The sequence below is a fragment of the Eublepharis macularius genome, chromosome 13 (assembly GCF_028583425.1).
Source record: "Eublepharis macularius isolate TG4126 chromosome 13, MPM_Emac_v1.0, whole genome shotgun sequence".
In the NCBI taxonomy this organism is placed as follows: Eukaryota; Metazoa; Chordata; class Lepidosauria; order Squamata; family Eublepharidae; genus Eublepharis; species Eublepharis macularius.
Window position 1 is genome coordinate 35,210,424 of NC_072802.1, and position 21,966 is coordinate 35,232,389.

Here is a 21,966-nt window from a genome sequence, read left to right on the forward strand (position 1 = left end):
ACTGCTGTAGCATATGGCTTGTGCGCAGAAGGTCTTAAGCTCAGTTCCAGCCTAAGACTCGCAGTAGCAGATGTTAGAAAAGACCTTTCTCTGCCTGAGACTTTGGAGAGATGCTACTAGCCATAGTGGAGAATACTGAACCCTGAGGGCTATACATTATATTTTCCTCACATCCTCCTTGAGTCCACCAGGAGGACTTTGGATCACACATGCCTTGTAAAATCTGTGCTCAGGACTCAATACCCAGACACATGGAAGCCTAGTTTGTATCAGGACCATGATGTGTGCAGAGAAGGGGTTTAAGCTTTTCCCCCCTGCAATGTTGTCCTGATCTAAAACAGCCCTGGTGAGCCATTATTTTCCACTAGGGTTCTTAGTTGTACAAATGGCAGCTCCATGAACATTTGAGTGTGGGGAAACAGCCTGGGGTGAAAGACTTCAGTCTGTTCTCTCCACAGAGCATGATCCTGATCCACATGAGACCCCTGTACACCTGGAAATTGAATTCTGAGCATGGAACCAGAAACACATCTTTGATTGAAATCCTCATGTGACCTAGGGAGAATGCAAGGGAAATGTAACAATATAGTTAGATCCTTAAGTTTGACTTGGTATAAAGAAGAGTCACTGCTTCATCGCCTTAGGTGAAGTCAGCAGCCATCTCTAGATATTTGTGTAGCCCTATAGGATGTGAGTGATGTGGACAGAATCCACTATGGAACCTTCAGATCTGTCCATGGTGCTGATCGTGATAGCATGAACTTGGGAACTGACAGTTGAAATGTCAAAAGTGTAATCTGGCCCTAAAAAGCAGACATGGACCTTCAATGTGGAGTAGCCTGGGGGAAAGGGGGTTAATTCACCAATCAACAATGTCCCCACACCCCAGGCTGTTTTAGCCCTAGCAGGGGAAAACAGGAAAGCATCTTATGTCTTTTTTTCCTCTATAAGCAGTCTAGAAAGGCCATTTCCAACTGGGGAAATGGTGTAGAGAATTAAAACCCAGCACACAGACATGCAGAGGGGCCATGACTCAGTGGTAGAGATTTTCTTTGTATCTTTGCGAAGGTCCTGGCTTCTGCTCCTGGCATCTCCAGTTAAAAGGATCAGGTAGTAGGTAATACGAAAGACTTCTACCTGAGACCCTGCCAGTCAAAGTAGAGAATACTGACCTTGACCGATCAATGGTTTGACTCAATGTAAGGAAAGTTTGTGTGTGTTTATGAAGCTTTTATGCCAAACCACAGGTCTGGAGTGCTAAAAATGGAACTTGGTCATCGAAGGTAAGGAAACTCATCAAAAGGTCTTATAACAACTTAAATACTAATAAATTAATTATAGCATGAGCTTTTCTGGACTAAAGTGCACTTTATCAGATGCATGAAGTGTAGTAAGCAGTGGGATCAAAAGTCAACTGGATGCAAAAGCATTTCATTTGAAATGAAAAGCCATTTCATTGGATTTTGGCCATACTGTCAATTTTTCATGTTCATGTCTTTATCTGCCAACTAAGGACAGACCATACATCTAAAGACAATGTCATAACCAGTCTTTTTATTTTAACCATAACCTTATCTTTGGACGTTCACAATGTTGTGCAAAATAACCCACAAAAAATGGAGACTTTGTATGGGAAAAATTACCTTAGGTGCCAAATTAAGCCCAAGCTCCCATCTGTAAAAAGGAACCCTTTATAATGTACTTTAGATTTGAAGGCCCAGTTGCTGAAACAAAGATCAAGCATCGGTCTTCACCATCCTGGAATGTCAAATCTCATAAGTAGCACAGATTCCCATACTGATTGCTTAAATATAGACGGATGCAACAACATTAATTCAGCATCAAATTAACTCATTGAGGAGAAACATAGATAAGATTGACCCAAACAAATATGGCATTTAAACTAATAGATTGCTAAGTTATTAAAGGTAAATAAAGAGGTGCATAAATGAACCAAATAAAATTCGCAAAAGAAGTGAACTTTCCTACGTGTAGTGAAGTCAAGAGAAGTAATGTTGCCGGTTTATGTAGAAGGTTCAGAAGTAGGAATCTTGCTTAATTTTTTCAGAGTCACCCCAAACATGCTCACAGATGCTAGCAGAAGGTGTAGCTTCAAGTCTTCACTTTCATGCTCAGCTATGTGCCTGGCTCCCATATGTGTTCAGAAGCCAACCAATGAGACATCTGAAAACTAGATCTGTTGGTAACCAACTGCTAAGTATCCTACCACAAATGGAGCTGATTGCCAAACATGTGAACACTTTTGTTCAGAGACCCTTATCATGCTCCATGGCCTTGCACACCCTATTGCCTTACTCTTCCTTCCTTCCATATCCTGACTGTGACCTTCCCTTCTCCAACTCTATCACTATCTGCTGCCAAAATTCTCTTGCTTTCTCCATTCTTGTACTTTTTAACATTCAGAGACCCATGGGCTGAATTTGAATCCCACCTTTTTTCTTCCTGCACCCTGTGATAAGGTTATTTTCCCCCTCAGTTAAGAACAACTTAGATATGCAAATTCTCCCTCTTTTAAAAGCCATCTGTATTTGACAACAGAATATGACACAGGTGTATGTTAGGATTTTATGACCTGAAAACACATCTTCCCCCAATAAAGATACCACTAGATTGGCTTGCAATGTACAGCTTTCCTGAACTTAGGATTCTTTGTTACATTGCACAAACTAATGTAAATGTCAATGTTAAAGAGTATGTTCACATACACTAAGGAACTATACACTGATTCTTATAAAAGTTAGACTTCTTCTGACTGTTCTTGGAGCAGATTCAAAGACATTCCTTCCAGAAAGTTCCATTTTATAGACAGAAGTGCTGACTGCAGCTTTGTTGACCAACCTTTATTTGTGTTAACATAGTTGTAGCTACCCTCATGTTGGAGAACCAGGGGAATTACTCACATGATAACTCCCAAAAGGGACCAGTTATCCTCTGTTGCTGCCCCTTAGGCCTGGATTTTCTGCTCAAAACATCTTGGTGACATATCTCTTGTTCTTCATATTCCTCCTTAGCCCACCCTTCCCAAGAAACCTTTCACAAAGACTTTATCATAATCTGAGACAAAGCTTACTGGTATGTAAGTGAATGGTCTCTCATTCCTCCTCTGCAATCCTCACGTTTCCTGTAGGACCCTTTGCTTACGTTACTCTAAAAAGCATCTTATAAAGCAAGATCTCTATGCAAATGTACTATGCAAGCATATCAATTAAATAAAGATCAGCTTGTTAAGGGCTGTGGCAGGACAGAGAAGCACCCAGAAATCCCAGAGTGTTGGCTGTTACACTAGCTTTGGCTGTTACACTAGCTTCGAGAGGTGACATGGCTCAAGTAGCACAACAGCTTTGCATGTAGAAAGTCCAAGTTCCTTCCCTAGCATCTCTGATTAAAAGGCTAAGGGAGTAGGAGATATAAAAGATGGGAGACCCGGGAGAGCTGCTGCCAGTCAGAGCAGACAGTACTGAACTCGAGAGACCAATAGTTTAACTCTGTATAAGGCAACTTCATGTGCTCAAGACTGAGACAGTAGACAGAAAAAAAATGAAAACCACCAAGAATCCCATACAATCGTCAGTCTTTTCTGCAATTCAAAATGTTGACTGCATCAGGGACCTGAAAATGAAGACTCCCCTCCTGACCACCACCTCCTACCACACAGAAATAAACACAACCAACTCCAAGTTCAAACAACAGAAGCTGCAGAAAAAGTTTATTTTTCAGAGGTTTTGTTATCTGTGATTTTTCGTGCTAATGAAGTTACCTTGGGGAATTTCCCTAGGAGAATAAACTTCACAATCTCATTTGGTGTGAGGGAATTCTTTCAAGTCAAATTGACTTTCCTTCATTAAAGTCAAAATTACTATTAACTCTCCATTCTTCCTGACCCCTGGTCTCTGTCAGCAGAACACAGATCTAATAATAAACACAGATATTTTCAAAGGAAGCTGATGACAAAATAATTGAAAATACTCCCTCCTCCACAGACCTTATAATGGTTAGATTGTAATCTTCCAAAAAGGCATGTTTTACTTTTATTTTTTTTACAATAGCTAGTGATTTTAGAGTTTTTAAAAAATTAAATGATGGCATTGGTAGCCAAAACCCATCATCACTGGGGAAGGGGGGAGGAAAGAGACTCCAGTTCCGCATCGAAGAAGAAATAGTATTTTTTTCCCATTCCATTTTTTTTTGCATTAAATCAAAAAAACATTTTTTTCCATCCTGCCACACATCCTCCAGCAGTGGTCTCTGAGATGGGTGAGGGGTAGCAGGAACCATGAGAGCCAGTTTGGTGTAGTTGTTAAGAGCAGGACTCTAATCTGGAGAACTGGGATAAAGGGGGTTAAATTTACTTTGAGTGTTAGATTTAAAGAATTTTTTTATAAAATGATTAGCTAAAATGAACAAAGGTATGTCAAACAAATGTTGGAAATATGAAAAAAGAAGTAGGAACATTCTATCATCTCTGGTGGACTTGCCGTAAAGCTAAAAAAATTTGGACTCAAATTCATACGATAATACAAAAAATGTTAAAGACTACTGTACAGTTTAAGCCAGAAGCCTTTTTGTTGGGATTAATGGACAAACAGTTGGAAAATCAGCATGGGATTTAATTTTTATATATGACTACAGCAGCTAGACTTTTGTATGTGCAAAAATGGAAAAGTTGCCTTCAGTTGAGGACTGGATTATGAAAACGACGGACTTAGCAGAGGTGGCTAAACTTACAGCTTTGATCAGAGATAAAACATTGTCCACCTTTTTGGCAAACTGGAATCCCCTTACTGACTTTCTGCGTGAAATGAGGAATAGTGATTTGATGATTTGTGGCTTTGATCTTTAAGAAGATAAATCTGGGGGGGGGGGAATAAATAGAAAGGAGGCAGTAGTGGAAAAGAAAATTTTGAAGAGATTAAAATCTTAAGTATGATGTTTGCTAAAATAAGATAAGTGTTGTAGAGAAAAACGGAAATGAAATATGTATTATTGTTTTATTTCTCAGTTCTGTTTTCTTTTCTTCCATCTTGTAAGCTTCTTTTATTATCTCTTTCTTTTATTTTCACTTTCTGCCCTTTTTATTGGGCTTTTAATTCTATTAATAAAATTATATATATATATATATATACAGAAGAACTCACAGTGCCACAAGCAAAGCACAAGACCATGTAACTAATTGCACACAGTCAGCTCTGTGACTCTCTGTTTCCAGTTGCTTTATCCTTCTTGAGTGTACAGTTGACTCAGATCAGCCTCTTACTTTGCATGGTCACCCTTCCTGTCAACAAACTCCCATGAACTAAGTCTATATAAGCAAACAAAAAAGATAAGGGCTTTGGAAATAAAAACAAGCAGCCAATATGTTAAGTCAACAGTCAACCTTTGCCCCCCTAGTTGGAATGAGAGTCAGACACAAAGGTTTGGGTAAAATGGGCCGCTTTATTAAATGAAACAGCAAACAACAATTACGGCAAGGGGCCTAACTAGCGGTACAGGTCAGGCCCTGGGGTCATTCACTGGGACCCCGCCCTGACCTGTCTGGGCGAGCACCCGCTGCCCCGGGTGCGATCCATCCGTCAAATGGCTGCGACCCGGCTTGGCCAGGCGGAGTGGTTCACCCCTGAAAAGCTCCCCCAACCGGCCGAACGGCAGCGGAGTGAGACCGGCTTATCCAGGGGTTCCCCACCCAGGGCGTCTGACCTCGCAGCTGGGCCGTACGGCAGCCTGCTGCTCCTGAAAGACCCCAGTTCCCCACCAATGGGGAGGTGCCAAGGGTGCTCACCGGCCCGCCACAAATATATCCCTAGCTAAATCCTGCACCCATGGCAGCAAATAAGGTCCACCCATACATTACCAAACTGCACCCCTTACCCAGTGCGAGGTAGGCGAAAAAACTCACGACCCAAGGCCAATCAGGGCAGGGAGACAAAAATTCCTACCTGGTCCTATAAACTAGCGACCGGCTAGTCCCGCACTGAAGTAGGGTGAGGAGGGTGGGCCGAGCACGAGGCGAGACTGATCTGTAGGAGGGCGGAGCGGCAGCCTACTGCCTATAAGCTCCGCCCCCCTCAGTAAAGCCCCCTAAGCAGGGCTGGTACGTTCTCTGCCTCCCTCCAGCCAGGGAGGCAAATGGCTGCCACCAGCCTAAGGGGCTAAAGCCCCTGGCTGGGATGGCAGTATTGCCCCCCTAGTTGGAATGAGAGTCAGACACAAAGGTTTGGGTAAAATGGGCCGCTTTATTAAATGAAACAGCAAACAACAATTACGGCAAGGGGCCTAACTAGCGGTACAGGTCAGGCCCTGGGGTCATTCACTGGGACCCCGCCCTGACCTGTCTGGGCGAGCACCCGCTGCCCCGGGTGCGATCCATCCGTCAAATGGCTGCGACCCGGCTTGGCCAGGCGGAGTGGTTCACCCCTGAAAAGCTCCCCCAACCGGCCGAACGGCAGCGGAGTGAGACCGGCTTATCCAGGGGTTCCCCACCCAGGGCGTCTGACCTCGCAGCTGGGCCGTACGGCAGCCTGCTGCTCCTGAAAGACCCCAGTTCCCCACCAATGGGGAGGTGCCAAGGGTGCTCACCGGCCCGCCACAAATATATCCCTAGCTAAATCCTGCCACCGCAGAGGCCAAGCCTCTGCTTAGGCCTCAGCGCCCCACAAATGGCATAAAGCCAACCTGAGCCCCTGCCGTAGGTCGTCCAAGAAAATGCTGTTGCCCCTGTAAGAGAGGTGCACGCCATCCCCTCTGTAGAAGGAAACAGACTCGGCCCGAATCTGCGGATGGGGCAAATAAATCCCCAACCCACCCGTCAGTATCTTAAACAGGGCTCTGTTGGCCATCCGCCTAGCCCTTTCAATTGCTCTGTGGTCCAATGCCTCCCGCCACACACGGCGCGGAAGCATAGCAGACCAAAAAATCAGGACACCGGGCCATCGCTTCCTGATTTCCAAGAAGTCGTCCCGAGCCTGCCAAGAAAGGGCTACCCCTTTCATTAGCCCCAGATCGTTCCCACCAAGATGAACTACCAGAATATGAGGAGGAGGGGCGGACCTCCCCTCAAACAAGAGTGGCAGCAGCCCCGCCCAACGTAGGCCTCTTCTGCCCTGCCACTCGATGGTAGCCCACCGGCTGAGTCCAAGCTGGGACCCGATCCAGGATCTTCTCGCTTGGTGCGCCGCCCAGAAGATCATGCTGTGGCCACAGATGAGGATCCGTACCCTCTCCTGACGACCCACAGCACCTGCAAAAAACACAAGTCAGCATGATTTACCACGTCCAAGCGGCCTGACGTATGACGCATAAGCTCCTGAACGCCAACGGCCTACCTTCTGGATGTCAGGCCCAGAAAAACCCATGGCAGCGGCAGTGGATGCCGCCCCAATGCGGAAAGAATGGGTCCCAAATTTGACCCCTTCCAGACCCAACTTGCGAAGAGCCCTACCTGTGACTGCCCAAAATTGGTACCTAGTCAACGGGGAGCCATCACTGTGGCGGAAAAGAACCCCGGAGTGATCACCCCGAACCTCTAAATAGCACTGTAAGGCTGCTATGGGACACAATTCAGCAATGGAACACCGGCCGAGGGCCAGGTCCACCCCTTTTTGCTGCTGGTCCGTCTTGGACCGTCTGATCCGAAGGATCAGCTGGTCATTCATAATTTTAACATCCGCAGCCATAAGGGCACGGCCAGAGTCATCCCTCGTGGACTGCTGGACCAGCTCACTTACCCGAAGAGCGCCAAAGAACGCAAGTAAGGAGGCAGCGTGAAACAGCCGCTCCTCAAAAGGAGAGCTGCAGACCTTCGGCCATACCGCCTGTAATCCTAGAAGGATGTCAGGCGAGATGGGTTGTCTGTCATCCCTGGGCGTGGCAGACTCCCTCGCCCACCCTTCCAGCATCTTCCGAATGCGGAAGTCGCCAGTGGTATCCAAAAACCCTCTAGCCTTCGCAGCAAAAGCTAGGGCCGCCACCTGGCTGCGAATATATTTCACACTGTGCCCCTTACCTCTTTGAAGCACGCAAAATTGCGCCAAATGCTCGACTGGAAGGGGCCAGACCCGGCGGAGGCCTGCAACCTGCCTAAAGGCATCGAAGTTCCTTACCGCCCTGTCGTACGCCCTCCCGGTGCTAGGGGCAATGGCTAACTGGATGGCCCTGGAGGCTTCCACTTGCCAATCGTCCACAGCTCCAGCGGCACCAGAGCTGGCACCAAATCGGCCTCGGGGGCAAGCTGTCGAAACCGGTCCATCTGCAGACGAGACAAGGCGTCTGCCACCTCATTGTTGACACCAGGTATATGCCTGGCTGAAAACAATATGTTAAGGTGCAAGCACCTCAAAGTAAAGGTGCGGACCAAGGTCATGACCCGGGGCGATTTGGATGAAAGGGAGTTCACTACTTGAACCACAGCCATATTATCGCACCAAAAGTGCACGGAGTGGTTGGCAAACTCCTCTCCCCAAAGATAAACTGCCACTAAGATTGGGAAGAACTCCAAATAAGTTAAATCCCTACACCGTCCGTCTGTAACCCACTCCTCGGGCCAGGTGGCGGCACACCAGTGCCGCCTAAAATAAATCCCCAGCCCTATGGACCCTGAGGCATCTGAAGACACTTGCAGTTCCCCTTCAAGGAGGAGCTCCTGCCTCCAAAAGGACACCCCATTGAAACCCTGCAAAAACTGCACCCAGACACCTAGGTCCTCCTGCATACCCTCAGACAGGCGTATCCTGTGATGAGGGAGCCGGAGGGTCCCCATGGCGTCACAAAGGCGCCGCAAAAAGGCTCTACCGGGGGCCACCGCCTTACAGGCAAAGTTAAGGTGGCCCACTACTTGCTGGAGCTCTAACAAGGAAACTTTACGCTTCCCCAGCATGGTGCGCAATCGCTCGTTCAAATCCAACAGCTTCTCAACTGGAAGCCTGGAAGACTGTTGCACCGTATCTAACTCGATGCCCAAAAAGGTCAGGACAGTCGATGGGCCCTCTGTTTTCTCATGCGCCAGCGGAACGCCTAGCTCCTCAGTTAGGCTGACAAAGTCAGCCAAAAGGCGCGCACACTGACCCGTCCCCGGGGGCCCAACCAGGATAAAGTCATCCAAATAGTGGGCGGAGTCACGGCAGCACTGCCTATGACGCAATGCCCACTCCAGGAAGGTGCTAAATCGCTCAAACACCGCGCAAGAGATAGAGCACCCCATGGGGAGGGCCCTGTCCATATAGTATTGACCTTCAAAGGCAAAGCCGAGGAGCTCAAAGTCCTCAGGATGCACGGGGAGAAGCCGGAATGCAGACTTGATGTCGCATTTCGCCATCTCAGCTCCCCGGCCACAACGCCTGACCACCTTAACGGCCTGGTCAAACGATGTGTAACGCACCGAGCACAAGTGCTCAGGTATCGCGTCGTTCACAGATCCACCCCTGGGGTAAGACAGGTGATGAATTAAACGAAATTCACCTGGAGCCTTTTTAGGCACCACACCTAGTGGGGAAACCCTCAAGTTGGGTACAGGAGGGGTGGGAAAAGGGCCTAAAACCCGTCCCTCCCTACATTCCCGCGCAATTTTGTCTCTAACTACATCCTCCATGCCTGCCACAGAACGTAAGTTGGCAGACATGAAGGGAGAGCGGGGGCCCTGAAAGGGAATACGGAAGCCAACTAAAAACCCCTCTAACAAAAACTGGGCATCTGCCCTTCTAGGGTAATCCACCAACATGGCTTCAAGTACCCTCACCCTTATTGGGCTGGGGCCCTTTTCCAGGGCCCTGTTGCCCCCCAAATCCACCCCCCTTTTTACTGAAGGGTTTCTGCCTTTTGCAAGCATTAATGGCGTGAGGACCCCGGCAGATGGGGCATTCATGGCCGTACCGGCAGTTCTTCCTGCTGCAGGACCCCCGCGAGGTGAACTCAAAACAGAGCAGCCGTGGCTGAACCGACTGCCCCGCGAACGCGCGGGAGCCTGAACTAGGAGCAGTAGCGCCAGCTGGTCCAAAACCGGATCTCTGGACGATATGGCCACTATCTGACCTCTCACCCGGACCGAATTTAGTAGGTGTCATGAGCTGGATCCACAGATGGTGGTGCACCTGGTCCCATGGTAACGAAGGGTTAAGGGCCGCCCGCATTCTAAATTCCTCGTCGTATTGCAGCCAAGCTGCACCGCCGAAGTCCGTATGCGCCCTGTATATGATGTCCATATACTGAATGAGCGGGGCGGCCCTCCAAGGCTGAACCCTTGCTATCACACCTGCATATATAAAGAAACCTGGGAGCCAATTGGCCCAGGTTCTATCAATCCTGCGGCGCTTAATGCGTTCTTTATCTCTATCCTCCAGGTCCTCCTTGTCCCTTTTCTCCAGATCCCTGAAGAGAAGGGTAAAGACGTCCACATACTCCCCACGCAAAATCTTCTCTCGCGTGGCTGGGGTAAGGTGATCGCCTAGCGGCATGGCCGTGTCACCCACGGGGAGAGCCCGGTAGGGCACTGTCCCATAATTGCTCCAAGGCCCTCCTGAACAACAACCCCATGCCCTGGCCCCACCTGTATCACCCGGAGCATTTGAAGGGCTGGAAAGCCAGCCCGTGGCCCAGGGCGTTTGGTGAGGGAAGGACAGGGGGCCCCAGTGGGCGCAATCAGAGGGCCGAAGGCCCCCGCCCGCCCCACCTGTGGGAGGTCCCTGCATAGAGACATTATGTTGTGATGTCTGAGACCCCGACGGCCAGGGCCAAGCCGTAACCTGTTGGGGACAATCGTACTTACCCTCCGCTTCAGGAGGCTGGACCACCAACGCTAGCTGGCCCGCTTCTGCCGGCCAGTTTGCCACAATTTCCCCAGCTGCTGTCCCGACAACATCCTCCTCTATAGCGTGTGTATCCACTGCCGCCAAGGGGATTGCCGGCCCTTCAGACGTTCCCTCAAGAGCGGACAAACGAGAAAGAATGTCAGTCATGGATACAGACCGCGCCGACCGGGCCGGCCGTTTACTGCCCCCCCCTCCTGTGTGAGGAGCCCTAGCTTGCTCCAGAGCCGTAAGTCGAGCCATGATGGCTCGACCTAAAGACCCTTCCTCCTCCTCGTCGGACGACAAGGTAACTGCAGGACGCTTCGGGGGGCGTGGGGCGGGCTGCTTGCCCTTGGAACTACCAACCCCTTTCTTAGGCCCCATCCCAGCCCTCGGGAGAGACCTATAAGCACCCGCAAGAAAGGTACTGCCAGGTGCCTAGCAACTAATTGAGCACCAAGGTGTACCTCTTTAATATATATGATTCAGGCCAGCAAAATTGGCAGCCACTGCCCTATCAAGGCCAGGCAAGTCACCACCCAAGATGCGGTCGAGGCAGGCACCCAGTGAGCAGGTGCAGGCCGAGGGGTCCAGAACAAAATTTAAAACTACCCCACAAAATGGCTGCCCTCCAGAGGCCCTCAAAATGGCTGCCGTCAATGCCCCTGTCCTCCCTAAATGGCTGCCGCCAATTCAACACCCGCCTAAGCACCAACAGGCCACTGAATAAGTGGCCAAAAGCGCTCTGTTCCCGGCTGAGCACTGTGCTAGCCGGTGCAGCACCCAACCACCCGCGGGCGGGAAAAACTATACGCAAACGGGCGAGCGCTGGAGCGGCCGCCCCCCCAGTGGGCGGGAAAAAATGGCGCGCAAACGGGCGATCGGCGGCGTGGCCGCCTCGCTGCAAGCGGGAGGCGCAGAGCGCCAATGAGTGTGCGCCGGCGCGGCCGCCTCACCCACGGGCGGGAGAAACGGCCCGCAAACGGGCGAGCGCCGGTGCGGCCGCCTCCCCCACGGGCGGGAGAAACGGCCCGCAAACGGTTGAGCGCCGGCGCGGCCGCCTCACCCGCGGGCGGGCGGGCGGGCGGGAGGAACGGCCCGAAAACGGGCGAGCGCCGGCGCGGCCGCCGCACCCACGGGCGGGAGGAATGGCCCGTAAACGGGCAAGCGCCAGAGCGGCCGCCTCACCCGCGGGCGGGCGGGCGGGCGGGAGGAACGGCCCGAAAACGGGCGAGCGCCGGCGCGGCCGCCTCGCCCCCGGGCGGGAGGAATGGCACGGTGTATGGGAGCCTCCCCCCGAGATAAGAAGAAACGGGGGGGGCGCACACAGGCAACCGCAGAAACCGCCACCGAGGCTCGCCCACCCAGGAGCGGCAGAAAGACTGCTCGGTGGGCAAAGGATCTGGGCCCCCCAACCACCAAGGGCCCCCCCGACAAACCAAGCCTGTCTGCCCACAGGCAGAAACAGCACCCTATGAGGCCTCGTGCCAGCGGAGAAAGCCACGTCCTCTCCAGCCGAGCACGAGGCGAGACTGATCTGTAGGAGGGCGGAGCGGCAGCCTACTGCCTATAAGCTCCGCCCCCCTCAGTAAAGCCCCCTAAGCAGGGCTGGTACGTTCTCTGCCTCCCTCCAGCCAGGGAGGCAAATGGCTGCCACCAGCCTAAGGGGCTAAAGCCCCTGGCTGGGATGGCAGTATTCTTTTCAGGGCCTTTCAATTTTGGGTGGTGGTTGTTGTTTTTGCTAGATCTCAGATTGTGAAGCCCTGCCGGGGATGTTAAGAAGCTTGTTTTTTGTGTCCTTGAAGAAAGAGGCACTTGTATTAGACTTGGATGTGTTTCTTTCCCCTGGAGCATAAGCACTTCCTACCCACCCCGAACTTTCAAAGGGTGATTTTAGGTTGACTGCACAATAATAACACAGTGAAATGTCCCTGATGAAAATGTGCAGGGATATGGAGTGAAAGTATGAGCATATCAAAATCAGCACTGAACAACCCAAAGTAGATGTGGGAGAGCCATGGCACAGCAGTAAGTAGCAAGAAAATGGCACAGTGAAGGGCATAGAATGAAGGAGGAAAGAAGAGCCCAATTCAAAGTTAGATGATATTATAAAGCCTAAAGGGTTCAGGCCAGGGTACCTAAAAGCCCACCTGCTCTCTTTTGAACTTGCCTGTTCAGGTTATCTTTGGAGGCTGTCTACCATGTATAATGAGAAGTACAGCCCTTTTAATTACCTATGAGGGGGATCTAATCCCAGATCCCAATAGGGAGTTTGATCAAACTGTCCATTACACCGGAGACTCAGTTCCCCTATAGTTAAAAATCAGCCAGCTAGGGAGGGGTGCTAAGTTGGATTGGGGTTGTGGCATTGGGCAAGTTTCCCCTCCCCCTTTTTTCAATCCTCATGCTTGAAAAAAGGAACAAGTGTCTTGCAAGTTCATGAGCCTACGTAGGTTCGAGCATATGTGTGAATGGGATGTTTGAATAAATGGAGATTGAGGGCAGTTACCTGTGACTGGGGTCGCAATCCCCCTCTTTACACATTTATTTCTACTTAACATGGCTCACATGCAAATTGCGGCCTTCAGATATGTCAGATCCAATGAGAAGAATGGACTATATTATCTGTGACCCAATGGAGAATGCAGATTTAACTCAATAGTGACCAAACTGATTGAAATGGAACTTCCATTTCACTTTTTGCCCCAGTTGCAATTAATTCCAACATCCTCCAGACAGAAGAATCTAGCATGATGAATAATACATGGGATCTTGGGAGGCAGCTGTGGAAACCAATTAGCTGAGCTGGAATTTGCATCTCAATCAAACTTAAAGCATCCCTTGCTCAGCCGCTATACAAATAGACTCTTAAGAGATTCAAGGTGTGCACTTGTGATTTTCATAGACAGCTATAAATAACAAAGAGCTTTATTTAAATATCAGGAATGAAAAACAAACAGACAGGAATACGTCTTATGGAACCACGAGTAGCAAAAGTGTAAGATGAGCATGACCCTAAAAGTGAGATTAATGTCACTAGTCATTTTGTCACCAAAAATGGAATGACTGTCAGCAAGGGGACCTTGGAACCCGCCCCCCCAAAAAAAACCTGGATAATCAGATGCACAGATAAATGGAAGTGCTCCTGATTGTCCTATGGTATCTAGGACAAGTTAGATGCAGCTCATCTGCATCAGCAAGGCTGATCAAAGACTAAGAGCTGATCAAGGAAGCTGTCCAGTATTGTCAGCAAGGTCAGTTTAGGTCAGTATCCTGGAAGGTTGAATGGTGAGCTGCAGGGGAGCTGTCCAGGCAGTGCAGGTACTAGAAACCAGGAGCAGGTCTATAGAAGCTTTACACCAATAACTACTAGGCAAAAATTGAGCATTTTTATTTATTTATTTTATTTCACTTATACCCCTGGTTGCCCCCAACTATCTTGGTGCACCAATAGCTTCCTCCTCTCAAATAGCATCTGAAATGGGATCCTTATTTCTGCTACATGAACTGTGCTTCTCTTGTTATGGGGACTGGCTCAGGTTCATTGCCATCTCTGATTCTGTGGGGAGGTCTGGCGATGGACTGGTCCTCTTCAACTGTTATGGAAAGAGAACATCCACTGAATGAAGACATGACTGTCTGCTAGCAAATGTCCTCTATAACCTTCAGTGCCACCTTAAGATTCATTTTCTCCTTTACTATGTAATATCATGTCTGTGGATGATCAAATTCTAGTAAACTGTATCCATATAAAAGAGCTGGCTAAGGATCTAAGATAGAGAAAAACAGTTTGGGAAGGGGAAATGAGACTTGGGAAATACATCATGCAAACACAAATGAGGCTGATCAAAGTACAGAAGTCACCAATTAAGTATGAGCTCCAAACAACCAGAAGGCAAGCAGCTAATGGAAATTGCTCGCATGATAACATGAATCAATACAGGTGTAGACCAGATCAAAATATTTTCCAGACAGAGAACGATCTTCATAAGGCAAGATGCCCTACCTGAGTGTTTGGGGAAAGGCAGACAATAAATTTAAGTAGAACAAATGAGAAAGTACATGGTGAACATGAAGGTGTTCTGAAAAATGGTGACTAAACCCTATTAGAGGTATTAAGACTGGATCATCCTTTGAAAGCAGAAATTTTCTTAGTAAATAATGTTGCAATGTTTTGAGATTTCTTTCAAGAAATTGAAAGAGGTGTATGTATGTGTGTGCCATCAAGTCATAACCGACTTATGGCAACCCCTCATGAGGTTTTCAAAAAAAGTGGAGACCAGACGTGGTTTGCCATTGCCTTCCTCTGCAGAGCAAATTCAGTTTTCCTTGGCAGTCTTCCTTCCAAGTACTTACTGGGGCAAACTTTGCTTAGCTTCCAAGATCTGACGAGACTGGGCTATACTATGCTGCCTTCCTACCAGCAAGGATAGTATTGGCACATGATTGGAACCCTTGGTTCTTCCTTGAAAAAAAGAGAGAGCAGCTATTAAAATTATGTGATAGGATGAAAATGATGAAATTGACAGCTTTGCAACATTTTTAAAAAGTCACATCAGATTTTGGAAAATTTGTTCGCAACCAATGAATGTTATATTATAAAAAGAATTCTTAACTTGATAGTTTTAAGATTACTATAATATGTATGTGTGTCTGTGCTATCAAGTTGCAATTGACTTATGACAACCCCAGCAAGGGGCTTTCAAGGCAAGTAAGAAGCAGAGGTGGTTTGTCATTGCTGTTCTCTGCAGAGTCTTTCTTGGTTGCCCATTAAAGAACCGACCCTGCTTAGCTTCTGAGATCTGATGAGATTGGGCTATACGATGCTGCCTTCCTACCAGCAAGGACAGTATTGACATATTATTGGCACCTTTGGCTCTTCCCTGCAAAAAAGAGAGTGGCTATTGTCAGATTTTGCCCTGGGCGCCTCTAGGCCAGGTGCCGGCACACCTGATCTTAGCTCTGGGAGGTTGTCAGGGACAATACAGGTTCTCACTCTGTGGAAGGAGGGGGGTATACATCACCCTTGCTCCCTCTCAGTTCACTTGCAGGCCTGCTCAACCTGATGGAGTTCCAGCTGCCTCCCCTTACTTCTTGCCTTCCACAGCCTTCAGCCTCCTGGGCTCCTCCAGGCTTGATCTTCTTCCTCTCCTCCCTCTTCCACACTCTTCCTCCTTCCAGCTCTTCTCTCACTCTACCAAACTCTCTACCAAACTCTCCGCTCCCCCTCCCCCCACCCTCCCCCCAGCCACACCTATGGTTGCTTCGTTGGCTGCTCTGGACAGCCACACCTGCATCTTCTTTTCTGGCTGCCGGGCGTCCTCTACTGAATGCCTCAGGCAGCCCCACCTGAGGCTGCTTTGCTCCCAGCCTCATCTGGCTCTTGTCAGTTCCTTCTAGCATGCCTGCAGGTTGAGACGTGGCCCTGTGCTGCCTTTCCTCCACTACAGGTAAGGTTGCTGGCTGGCTTGCTGCTGGCTGGCCATTCCTGTGTCTTGTGCCCTCTCCCACCAGTGGGGTCCCCTCCTGGCTGTCCTCATTCCCCGTCTGGGCTCCTAGGCTCCCACCGAAGGGTGGGGCTAGCTGGCTTCCACCCGCTCCATCTGACCCTCTGAGGCTTTGATGCTTCTCCCCCTCCCTCTGTTGCTGTTGGGTTTTGAACCATGGTGCCAGTTGGGGCGGCTGGGTAGCTGTCTCCAAGCTGTCTCCCATCCCCTCTTCCTGGTAAGTCTGGGAGCTGGGTCTCAGACCCTGGACAGCTATTAAAATCATGGGATAGGATGAAAATGATGAAATTGACAGATCTGAAACATTCTAAAAAAGTCAGATTAGATTTTGGAAAATATGTTGGCAACCAATGAATGTTATGTTACAGAAAGAATTCTTAACTTAATAGTTTTAAGATTACTATCATATGTATACCTTTATCTTTAATTCTGCTTGACTTTTGGGGAGTAAAAAAAATAGTGGAGACTAACAGTGCCATCCTAAGCAAAGTTATACCCTTCTAAGTCTATTGACTTCAATGGGCTTAGAGCAGTATAACTCTGATGTTTATGGTTTTAGCCCTTTGTAAATTCTGGGTGGGGTGGGGAAAGTGCTTTGAGATTCCCACAACATCCAGCCAAATCAGCCTATTGCAAACCAGATGTGGTGATAGGAGGAAAGTGGTTTCATGATTGTCACAAGATTTAGCCTATCAGCACTTTGTACATGTGGATAGAGAAATGAGAGGGAGGTGGCTTTGTGATTGTCACAAGAGGCAGCCAATCAGCACTCTACAGAGCTAAGTGCTACTGGAAACAGGAAGAGCCTATTGCTCCATAGTTCAATTCATTCTAAACGGTTTTAGGTCTGACAAAAAAGACATGATTGCAGACCCAAGCATCACTCAAGGCACATACATTTATACGCAGCCTAAGAATCCTAAATCTACAACTTCACTTGAGAGATGCTACTGATACTTTTGTTTCCACACTTCATTTCCATAAGTGGGGTTATGGATGGAGCAATGGCAAATTTCTTACCAAATTTCTTGGTAAGAAAAAATTCCCACTGTTAGCCACACAACTTTTGACTTGTTAATAATCACAAAGGGGTACCCACATTCATCTATACAGCAAAAATATATAGGAGTCTTGCAGCATTTCAGCATGAGCTTTCATGGACTAGAGCCAACTCTTTCAGATGCAATGAGTAGATCCTCATTATGTTGCCATTTTATGTATAAACTATGAAAAAAATGTATTGTACATAATTAAATTTCATCCTATACTTCCTGTATTTCATGGCCCCTGGCCCCTGCATTTTCACACCTCCTACATATGATGAATGCATAGTGAGGATCTACTCATTGCAACTAATGAAGTGTTTCTTAATCTTCAAGATGTCATAAGACTCCTGTTTATGTTGACTTGCTAGCGTCTTTGAATTAAATTGAAACTTCAGAGGCAGCTGCTACACTGTGTGCCAACTATAACTATGCACGTAGGAAGAGAGACAGAAAGTCCTCTTTCCTGCCAACTGGAGAGGGTAAAAGAATCTTCGGCTTAGAAACTGCTTGGGGCAATTTTGGCCCTTCTGTTCGCAATTTCTATGAGAACCAAGTAAACACAAAAAGTCCCACATGACATGATTCTGGTGACTATGTGAGTAAGAGGAGGTAACTATTGCATTTTCATCCCCCTCTTCCTCCAAGAGGAATCACACGTGATTCTCCCTACCTTCGTTGTATCTGGAAAACACATGAAGCCGCCTTCTGTTGAGTCCGACCCTTGCTTTCAAGGTTGGAACTGGCAGCAACTCTCCAGAGATTCAGGGAGGGGTCTTTCCCATCAGCTACTCCCTGACCCTTTGAATGGGAGATGCATGTAAGCAGATGCTCGGCCACGAAGACACAACCCTGCCTCACAACAACTCACAGCGCAATCCTAAAAAGAGTTACACCAGTCTAAGCCCACTGATTTCAAGGGCTTATACTGGAGTGACTCTGCTTAGGCTTGCATTGTCAGAAAAGCAGATTAGGCTAACAGACAGTGGTTGGTCAAAGATCAACATATGAGTTTTGTAGCAGAGTGGGGATTTGAACCCAGATTCGGAAGGGCCATGAATGGCAGACAACACCATGTGCGGACTTGGAAAAAAACGGACACAGGTTGAAAGTTGATCCACAACAGTAACTTAAGAGTCTCTCTACATGAGCCATCTGACACCTGAAGAACATGTGTCAGGAGATGCAATGTTAGCCGGGAAGGGTAGTTTAAAAGGGAAACTTCAGCCCATTATAACCTCCCCAGGTCTAAGCCCAGCTCTGGAAGGCAGCTCCAGCTCATTTCCATTCCTCTCTGCCCTCTAGTTGCCATCCCACACAGTTTTAAATTGGCAAGATTGAAGAGTCTTCAGGGAGGCAAAGATGAAATCAACAAACCCCCTGATGAGTGCTCTCTGTTGGCTGTCTTTTTAAACTATGCTTCCCGGCTAACATTGGGTCTCCCTACACTTGAGGAGCACACACCGAGGCATCTTGTGTAGAGAGACTCCCGAATTTCCAAAATTAATTGATTAGAGTCGCTAACACCTGCATAAAATAGACACAAAGTCAGCAAAGCGAATGGAACAGCAGCAAGCAGACAGCCCTGTGCCTGGGAAGGGCCATTTCTCATTGGCATATCCTTTGCATCACCAGCGAAAGGATGTGACTAACAGGCTTTCTCTGCTTGAGACTCTGGAGAGCTCCTGCCAGTCTGAGTAGACTGTACTGAGCTAGATGGACCAGTTATCCAAGTCAGTATTGAGCCACTTCATATGATGCAGGGGCATGTTTCAGCAGTAGTGCACACTCTGCATGCAGAAGGTTCCAGGTTCAATTCCTGGCACCTCCAGTTCACTAATGTCTAGTAGCAGTTGTTAGGGGAAAACACTTCCTGTATTTTGAAAGCCTGGAGAGTGGCTGCCAGACAGAGCAGACGGGCTCATTATAAGACAAACACTGTGTTTTTCCTTGCCACTGTTTCTCCATGAAGACATGATTCCCCCCTCCCCTTGCGACAATCTTAGCTCTCATTTTACTAATTCCAGATACAGCCTGAACATTGTTTTTATAGTTCAACTCACAGAAGGCAAGTCGGGTCCTAATGAGAAAGTTGCCAGAATATTTTTGCATCAAGCAGCAAAAGCAATTACTGCAGAGTCGACACCCCCCCCTCCAAAGATTAATTGCGCTGTGCAAAAATAACAAATGGTGCTCAACTGAATTTTTACATCTGCAGCGGCTGCAAAGGCCTCACTTGATCAACTTTAAAAAAACCTTAAAAACAATACCGGATCCCAAACCACTATAAGGCAGGGAGAGGCCACGGCAGCAGGAACAATAGCCAGCAGATGGAACCAGCAGCTAATAAGCAGTCATGACACAACCAGTTTATTGACCTCAAAAGTCCTCTGAAACAAAACTCACTTGACATTTAGAGGTGAAATGTAACGAGGGAGTTCTACAACCGAGCTGGCTTATCCACCAGAAGCGCAGCACATAATCATCTGTTCCCTTCCCTGCAGGTATCAAAGTCTGGGAGTAGCCAGGGGCACATGCCAAAGGACTCTTGCCTTGCAGCCCGTGGCTTTGAGCGAGCTGGCCAAACTGGAATGTTGAAGGAATCCTAAATGCTGTTAGATAAAGCTCGGCAAACACACAAGATTGGCGCACAAAGCTTTTTAGCATCTTGCAATGATTAGGTAACTCTTGCTTTGAAATACTGTTACATTGTATCTTTCAGGTGCTCAAGACGCTCAAAGGCATGAATTGAAAAGGCACTGGACGTCTATTAGACTCTTTGAAAAGCAGTTCAACACCTTCCACTAAATGCCGCTTTTCAACTCTCAGACAATTGTAAGTGATAGAGGAGTTCAGTGCTGCACCAATAATGATGGGGCACACTCCACAGCTGCATTCCTCAACATTATTAGACCCTGGATGGCAGGATCTGCCTTTAGCCCCAATCAGAAACATGGGGGTCTGCTATTTTTCCCCTCCCAATTGCACTCATTGCTTGCTCTTCCTCCTTCCTCCCCTTCCTCTTTTTCCTTCTCTTAATAAACAAGAGGGGGGAAGCGGGGACAGTGCTTCCACTGTTAAGGAGTTATGGGTCTGGGCCCACCAGCAGAAGCCCAATAAACTGGAATAGCTTATTCTTAACCCTTTGCTCTTTCCTGCAGGAAAATGAGACGGCAATGAGATTGCAAAGACCAGAGGTGGCAGAAGGGGGGGAGGGCTGTGAATTCCCTGCATTGTGCAGGGGGTTGGACTAGATGACCCTAGAGATCCCTTCCAACCCTATGATTCTATTCTATTACCACACCACTTTGGACTCCAGATTACATCATGGAATGTTCCACCTATGTTAAAAGACCTCTGCAAATAGAAAGCTCACACAGTAAGCAGAGGGTTAGACCATTTCCCCTTGCACTGCTGGTTTTCTATTTGTGAAGAGCTTTTTTTTTAAACACAGAGGAACATTTAAAGTTAAAACAAACTACCTGCAGTCTCCAGTGGTGAAGTCCATTCTACCACTTCATGAGTGGGATCACTGACTCTCACGCAATTCCCTTCTGTATTACAGCCCCATCCTTTGTGACTCTGGTATATGCAGGTTCCATGACCCCCAATACAATCTTTTTTGGCAGTCAAAGGGAACCCTCTTTCTTTTTTATCAGAAAATCCAGCCTCATGTCTCTCTCCTGTATCTGTAAACCAGACTTCACGCCATTTTCCACAGACCGCTGGTGGTCCACGATGTATAATTTTCAGATGAGCTTTGAGGTCCCATCAAAAATGAGAAAGGAAGATGCAAAAGACTGTTCCTGGGGAAATCAGGAATAAAAGTCAAGGTAAGCTGACCAACCTCTGATTACAGAAACAGAAGCTATACTGCATCTAAAGAATAAGCAGAGGGTGTGCTTATGAATGATTCTCATTGGGCCATTCTGAAAAATTAGTTGCAGCATGAGAGTAAGAAAAGAGAGACTTTGGCAATTGTATGTCAAAGGAGATGAAGAGGAGCAGGAAGAGAAAAGAATGCTAATGACGTGATGGGCGCATAAATTCAAACAACAGCAAAACATTACAGATTGCTCCTTGGGTCTATTGAGGGAAATCTACATCGTGTGTTAGAATGCATACCATTAGGATTGCCAATTGGACATTAAAAATACTACCCTTTTGGACGATTATGGGGTGGAGTCCTAGAGAGCCAGTTTGGCGTAGTGGTTAAGAGCGCGGGACTCTAATCCAGAAAACCAGGTTTGATTCCCCACTCCTCCACTTGAAGCCAGCTGGGTGACCTTGGGTCGGTCACAGCTTCTAGCTCTCTCAGCTCCACCCACCTCACAGGGTATTTGTTGTTGTGGGGATCATAATGACATACTTTGTAAACCACTCTGAGTGGGTGTTAAGTCATCCTGATGGGCAGTATATAAATCAAATGTTGTTGTTGTTATTGTTATAGATGCTGGCTTGCCAACCACCACCATCTAATTTTGCAACTGTACTACATTTTTCTTCATGTAAACTCTTTACTGTCTATATGATTAATATGATTACTATATCTGCTTCCACAGCAATCCTCCTATATTGCTTTCTGCTTTTCTTTAATTTCCTTTGAATTACCATATCATC

At 47.7% G+C, this 21,966-nt stretch overlaps 1 protein-coding gene across 1 annotated transcript; it reads right to left on the bottom strand.

Moving 5' to 3' along the window:
* Window positions 1–681: 681 nt before the first annotated feature.
* Window positions 682–10,984, bottom strand: LOC129340931 (uncharacterized). The gene is made up of 3 exons (XM_054995826.1): window positions 10,775–10,984; window positions 6,941–7,255; window positions 682–839 (listed from the first exon to the last, which is right to left on the bottom strand). Exons 1-3 carry the CDS (start codon window positions 10,962–10,964, stop codon window positions 682–684), a joined length of 663 nt encoding a protein of 220 aa, XP_054851801.1. The 5' UTR covers window positions 10,965–10,984.
* Between the last annotated feature and the right edge of the window lie 10,982 nt (window positions 10,985–21,966).

Coding starts and splice junctions, on each gene's coding strand:
- LOC129340931 (XM_054995826.1), bottom strand. CDS start 10,964: ATGACTGACATTCTTTCTCGTTTGTCCGCTCTTGAGGGAACGTCTGAA. Junction 7,256..10,774: donor CCAGCCTCCTGAAGCGGAGG/GTAAGTACGATT, acceptor TGTTTTTTGCAG/GTGCTGTGGGTCGTCAGGAG. Junction 840..6,940: donor AATCAGGAAGCGATGGCCCG/GTGTCCTGATTT, acceptor CCTTTCCCCCAG/GCTACTCCACATTGAAGGTC.